The sequence below is a fragment of the Grammomys surdaster genome, unplaced genomic scaffold, assembly GCF_004785775.1.
Source record: "Grammomys surdaster isolate TR1022 unplaced genomic scaffold, NIH_TR_1.0 271, whole genome shotgun sequence".
Classification (NCBI taxonomy): domain Eukaryota; kingdom Metazoa; phylum Chordata; class Mammalia; order Rodentia; family Muridae; genus Grammomys; species Grammomys surdaster.
In genome coordinates this window covers 11002730-11009882 of record NW_021604712.1, presented here as the reverse complement: position 1 = coordinate 11009882, position 7153 = coordinate 11002730, and the positions used below count along the sequence as shown (strand labels likewise).

Genomic DNA, 7153 nt, shown 5'->3' with positions numbered 1-7153 from the left:
CTCTCTCTCTCTCTCTCTCTCTCTCTCTCTCTCTCTCTCTCTCTCTCTCTCTCTCTCTCTCTGATCAAGAGGTGATCTCTCAACTGTTCTTTGGCTTCCATCATCATGGTCTATAACCTTCTAAAACCAAAAGGCAAATGACACAATTTCTTTCATAAGAAATTGCCTTGGTCATGATATTTTATCACAGCAACAGAAAAGTAACTAAGACATTCATAATTTGTTACTTTCATTAATCATTTCAAAAGTAAATGAACTCTACCCATTTTACCTTCTTTCTGCATATAGACTGTAAAATCTCAGCATGGAGAGAAAAGACAAAAGACAAACAGAAAGAACCCCACCTCAGGTCAATCTCCTTCCGTCTGGCAGAGTGACTAAAACTTTGCTTTCTCTAAGTGGCAGCAGTTTGTGGGGTCTAACTTAGCACCTGGCAGCTTCTCCTGAGCTCTGTTGACTGACAAAATATCTCTTCCTCAGCTTCAGGAAAGAGTAGCCTTGGAGAAGGGAGATTTGAGAGGCCAAAAAGGGGTCCCTCCAGATGTTGGACCAGATTCAGGGTGATGGGACAAAGGGTTAGGGACGTAATCAGCAAAGGGGAACAAAGAAACAATGACCCTGAGGGTCCTTTCTTCATGTGTGAGTAGCTGTCGAGCTGTACCCTTAAATAGCTAATATGGAGGGGCAGATAAGTATAGATGTCAGAGGAAAGATACCTACCTCTACTTTTTCCGATTTATTTTTCTATTTAACTGTGTGCACAGCTGCACCATCTCTTACTGTGATGTTTGTTGAAGGATCTCATATTTGACTGTCACAGAGGCATTGTGGTTTGACATAGACGGAGGAGAGCAAAGAGCATATTTAACAGTGAATTCCAGATATTCTTCAGAAGTAATGGAAAGTTTTCAGTGAGATTCATCTGCACATCCCTGAAGGGCAAGAGCAGAGAGAATGCACAGAGCAGGGCTGGCTGGCAGAGAAAGGCTTTACCGTAAGGCTGCCACGTCTTCTCCTCCACACTGAATTAGGTTCTGCTTAATGCAAGCTTCCAGGAAGCCAGATCCTCCTGATTAAGTGATGCGGCTATCAAGGGGCACATAAATAGCTCTCTCTCCAAGAAAAGACTAGAAGCCAGGACTCTGCCACATAGCAGCCTGCAGCTGTCAATGTGGACAGTAGAAGACCAGCACTGACCAATACAACTCTAGGCAAATGCCAGGCAAGGGTTGCTAGCACAAAGGCAAGCTATGTGTGGCACACTGGATGTCCAGTGAGGGCAGAGGTGGTACAAGGAGAGCACCACACATCACCCAGATGATAAAAAAATAAAAGAAAGAAGAAAAAGGAAGAGCAGACTCTCACAGTGTGGGTGTGTGGAAAGTCAGCAGGACACAGAGGAGTTAACGATGGTATGTAGCAAGGACACCAAAGGCCTTCTGGAAACAGACTGTACTGCAAGCCAAGTTATTATAGAAACCACACAGCTTCTCTTAAGAAACTTGGGACAGAAATCAAAGCATGGTGGCATCACATCAAGGTATTTGCCACCATATAGGGAGGAACCTGCCTGGACAAGCCACTGCAGCACCCTGGAGCCAGGACTCCCAACCCATCCCTGGAATAAATTCAACTTTTAGAAGGCAGTCCAAAATCCTGGGCATACCTCACTGCCTCCTAGAGATGTATGTCATGAGCCTATCCACATGGACACAGTGAAATAGAAAACAAGGTTTGTTCTATCAGGTTTCAATCCAAGAAGCATTAGTTTCATACACTGTTACTTAATGGTCTAGGAGATTTTTTAAATTATCTAACACCAGATATTTATAATTTGCCATTGTTTTTTCTTGTATAGCCTTACTAAGAAAATATTAAATACAAATAATCTTTCATGTGTATAATTTACTGATACATTGTCTTCAAGTAAACCACATGATAATCTGCATTTAAGTCCCTTGAACTTCCAGTAAAAAATTTATTCATTTGTTTTGTTATGACCCATTTATTGTCGGTAGTCATACTTAAAACTATCAAAAGAAACTACTAGTACTCTAAGCCTTCCAGATCTTTGGGTTCTGCACCTATGGATGCAACAACCTCAGACTGAAACACATATTTTAAAGGCAGGCACAGTTGCTCAGTCAGTAAAGGTGCTTGCTTGTCACCAGGCTCAGGTATCTAAGTCTGATATCTTGTCCCCACATAGTAGAAGAAGAACCAATTCTGCAAGTTGTCCTTTGAGTTCCATACGTGCACTGTGGAACATTCACCCTCCCCTACTCCATGCCACAGGCACTGAATGGTGTACACACACACACACACACACACACACACTTCAAATAAAAAATAAATAAATGTAATAAATCTTGAAGTGTTTTAAAAATTCCCTCTACTCTGAACATGTGCAGACTTTTCCCTTGTCATTATGTCCTAAACAATACAATGGAGCAAATTTGTACATAGTATTTATATTACATTAGGCATAAGAAGTTATCTATAGATGATTTGAAGGATTTAGCAGTTTCTGGTAAATACTGATTGAGGGTGTATTGTATTTATAGAAGCAACTTAGGAGGGATTTATTTTGGCTCACAGTTTGGGGTACAGTCCATCACAGCAGGATTGCATGGCAGCTGGTTTGTGGTGTTGAGGTGGGACCTTGCTCTCTCCTGGTGGATCAGGAAGCAGAGAAAGGGGGTGCCAGCATGACTCGTGGGTGTACTACTTCGGCAGCTTTTTCCTTCCCTTTTTTTTAAAGTGGGAATTCCAACCTATGAGATGGTGTTGCACGCAGCAAGTCTTCCCCCTCAATTCATCCTCTGTGGAAATGCCCTGAAGAGTGCTTCTAATGGTGTACTCACTTAGGTCCTGGGTGCTTGAAATGTTCTTTAATCCAATGCAGTTGACCGTCAAACAACCATCGCAGTATCTTCTTGATTACTAAGGTGGTGTGGGGAACCAGCTGAGAGGCAATGGCTGAAGCAATATATATGTACACACACACACACACACACACACACACACACACACACACACATACATCCTGGGCTTATTAGCTGTGACCTCGGGCGAGTTTCGTTGCTTAACTTCCTTTCTGTAAAATGGGAATGGCAGTAATAGTGCTTACCTTATCGGACGGTGATGGGATCTAAATATCCCTAAACCAGCGCAGAGTAAAGACGTATTAGTGAGCACCCACTGCTCTAACAGAATGTCTGGCATTAGGTAAACACTCTATGTTCATGAATATCTCCTAATCTCGTAATTTAAGTGAGAGCTTGTATTGGAGGTAGGCAACATGCACAAACAGGCTCTGCAAAGCTGGTGATCAAAGCCGAGGCCTCACACAGTGACATTATCTCTACTGTGTTCAATATCGAATTAATCTCAATTTAATAAACCTATCCCTTTGTATTTACTAGGGTTGAAAATATGTCAATGAGGTTGGAGGAAATCAATGAAAGAGAAAATTTCATGAAAACGTCTCTTCAGACTGTTGACCTTCGTCTTTCTCAGCTGGAGGAGCTATCTGGCAGAATGGTGAGCGCTCTGGAGAATCTGGCAGGCATCGACAGGTCTGATTTGATCCAGGCTCGATCGCGAGCATCCTCAGAATGCGAGGCCACCTACCTGCTGCGGCAGAGCAGCATCAACAGTGCTGATGGCTACAGCATGTACCGCTACCATTTCAATGGCGAGGAGCTTCTGTTTGAGGAGCCTGCTCTCTCCACTTCGCCAGGGACAGTGTTCCGGAAAAAAACATGCTCCTTCCGCCTGAAGGAAGAGGATGCAAAGTCACACCTGGACCAGCCGAGTAGCCTACACCACACCCCCAGCCCCAGCCCGCCTGCCACACCAGGTCGGAGCCGGCTCGCCCTTGACAGTCCCTTGAGCGCAGAGCTGAGACCTGGACCAGATCCTGGCATCTCCGCGGGCGAACTCGATCCACAGGCGGATTTCAAGAGAGCGGAAGCTGCACCAAGTCTGAACGCAGTGAGTGTTGCAGGCACTCAGTTGACTGTCGAAAGCACCGTTTCCCACCCACTTAGGGAGAGCCAACTCGCGCGCTACTACCCGGGAGACCCCAGCACCTACAAAACAATGAAGTCCAGAAGCTTCGTCTATTCTGAAGGAAGAAAGCTAGTCCGGGGTCTTAGCAACTGGGCTTCCGAGTACAGTTCAATCATGGACCAAGCATGGAACTCCGCAGAGTGGAGATGCCAAGTTCAAAGGATCACCCGCTCCCGCAGCACAGACATCCCATGCATCGTGTCCGAAGCAGCCTCACTAGATGAGCTTGAGGATGAGCACAGAGGATCTCTTCTGGCTCCTCAGATCTCCCGTTCAGCCCTCACGGTCTCTGACAGGCCCGAAAAGGAAAACTTACTGTCCGTGAAGCCACACCAGACTTTAGGATTCCCATGCCTAAGGTCAAGAAGTTTACATGGCCACCCTAGGAGTGCTGAACCCACTCCTAGTAAATTAGACAGGGCGGGGCATGCCAGCAGCATTAGCAACTTAGCAGTTATGCCAGTTGCTCCAGAAGGACAAAACATCCAGAAAGAGAAAAGAAGCGCGGAAACTGAATGCTAATGGGTTTTGCTTCTTTGATTAAAACAAAACCAAACACAGCCAGAACCATCTATGGGTGCCATCTTGACCATCCAAAACTTTATCAATTTCAGGAAATGCTTTAATTTTGAACTTAATTTTAAATTTAAATTGTAATGAGCATACAGCAGTGTTCTGTTAAGCACATTTTAGAAAACTATGTTGTTCTTAGCAGGAGTAGAAGAGAATAAAAGCCTCAGTAGGTAGAATCCTTGCTCACCGAACACGCCCAAATCCCCGCCTTCAAATGCCAGGGGCACAAGAAATGTGGGTAGCGGCATACAGTTGTAATCCCAGCACTCAGGGAGACAGAGGTGGGAGAATCAGAAACTTACAGTCATCCTTGGCTACATGGGACGTTCCAGGCTAGCCTGAGCCACTTAATAATGTCCTAAATAAACAAATAAAATTTCAGAAGACACTAGGCCAGTGAAGCTAATTAGTTCCTTACTATCAAGACTGCATGAGCCACCTACTGTCTGACAGAGGCCTTAAGGTACTGAAGTCACTACTGAGACTTAATTCATTTAACAAGTGACACAAGAGAGTTTAAAGAGACAGAGTGGATGTGAAAAAAGGAAGGAAAGGGGAAAACTAAAAACCAGTAAGTACGAGAAGTAAGCAGCGGCCACACAGCTTATACATTTTCATGAGGAGTTTTTGTTGGTTTTATGTTTTAAAATTATACAATTCTATGAAACCTCACACTGTAATAATACATGAAGTTTGTGAATGCAATGTTACTGAGTTGGCATAACACACACACACACACACACACACACACCAAGAAAACAAAAAAACAAATCAATGTATCTTTCTCTAGGAATGGTGTGTGGGAAGCTGTAGATAAAACCTAAAGGCTAGAGGTTCAACAACCACAGCGACCTCTGAAGGCTGAGGACACAAGATGTTAGTTACACTTCAACCCAGTGTTTGTGCAAAATAAAGGAATGGGTATCCAACAAAGTCACTTTCACTTGCGACTAGAGTTGGGACTGCCATCTGAGACACACATGCCCAGAAATGGGTGGAATGCAGTATGCTCCCAGAACAAAGGCAAGGTTAGGGTTTTGAGACTGAAAATGTTGTGCATGCCATTACAGAAGAAGGCTCAGTGGCATTTCCAGCCTGTGCAGGAGCAGGCAGGTGCTGAGTGTCTGGTGGAGGTAGCTCCTGGGCAAGGCTAGTCTCATTGGGATAGCTGTGGTTCTACCAGCTGACTCTTTACTTCCTTTCACTGAACAGTGACAGAATGAATCCATTTCATACAATGAATTCTCACAAAGCCAACAGATATTGTTGGCAGAGGGTAGAGGGGGGCAGAGCACCAACTAGGTACATCACCACCCAACTATACACAAAGGAACAGGACAAAGACTTCTCTGGCTAGAATGGAGGTTAGTTAGTTAGTGCACAGTGCCCCTTAGAAGGACTCAGAAAAGTCTCCAGCACACACATACAGAGCAGAGAGCCCAACTCCTGCCTAGAAACATTGATGGCTCTCACTGAAGCCAAGGACTTCATGAAAAGAACCACTGGCAGGTAGATCCAAGATCTAAGAACAAATGATGGTAGTAAGGGACCATGACAGACGAAAATGGGAGATGAAGGTGTTTTGTTTTTGTTTTTAAAAAAGGAGCAGAGGGGATGAGCAAGTCTGTTTCCTTCTCTGAGTGGAGGGAGGGAGATAGAGGGGAGACGCATAAAGACGGGCAGACATAGACAGAAGCACAGAGCACTGCAGTCTGTGGCCTGCTCTCTGTTTGAAGATCAGCTCAATGGTGCCACAGGCACCGAGCGAACCTGATGAACAGGAAGGAGACTGATTTTCTTTTCCTAAAATAAGACAGAGATTTTAATAGATTAGAATTCCTGAACTTGGATCAACTTTCCCAAAAGGTCTGATCTAGCACTGTAACAGGCAGGTCTTTGAAATTTAATACACAGCATTTATTTAGTAAACAAACTATTCCTTGTGTGCATATTGTTGCATGGAACCCATTTAATCATTCCACTACATATGTGATTCCATGTTTCATGAAATGATCCATACAAGATATGCTTACTGACAAGCATGCTGATTAAGTCAATCCAAAGTTTTTGATGGCCAGACCAACAGTGGCCTTGGATCTCTGAAAAGTCTACTGGTGACCAAGCTCAAGGGTACAGAATTTTAAACATTTTTTTAAAACCCCCAAAGACCATAATTTACATCAAAGTTAGATGAGGGCCAGGGCACCCTGAAATGTTCGTTTCTGGCAGAGCATAGCAATCATATTAGATGTAACCTGCTAACTATTTTTTACTTCTATCTTTTCTACTTATTTTAGTTTACCTTAATTATTTTAATTAGTACATCTGGACCATGGTCAAGGCCATGGAAATGTCAAATGTGTTGCCAAGACAGACATGACCATTGGGAGGAGGCAGGTAGAAGGCTGAGAACTGTCTAAGCAAACACCACAAAACGGAATCAGAACAGGAGGCCATTTTCTTGGTCATTTTATTTCACACACTGCATCTTCTCTTATTCCAAACA

General features: G+C 43.9%; 1 protein-coding gene across 2 annotated transcripts in view; it reads left to right on the top strand.

Moving 5' to 3' along the window:
* Nucleotides 1-4596, top strand: part of Trpm1 (transient receptor potential cation channel subfamily M member 1) — a 115754-nt gene extending 111158 nt beyond the window's left edge. For both annotated transcript variants that reach the window (XM_028776739.1, XM_028776738.1), the window contains exon 27: nt 3426-4596. In XM_028776739.1, coding sequence (XP_028632572.1) covers nt 3426-4596 — 1171 coding nt within the window. The remainder of the gene's footprint in view (nt 1-3425) is intronic.
* Nucleotides 4597-7153: the final 2557 nt, after the last annotated feature.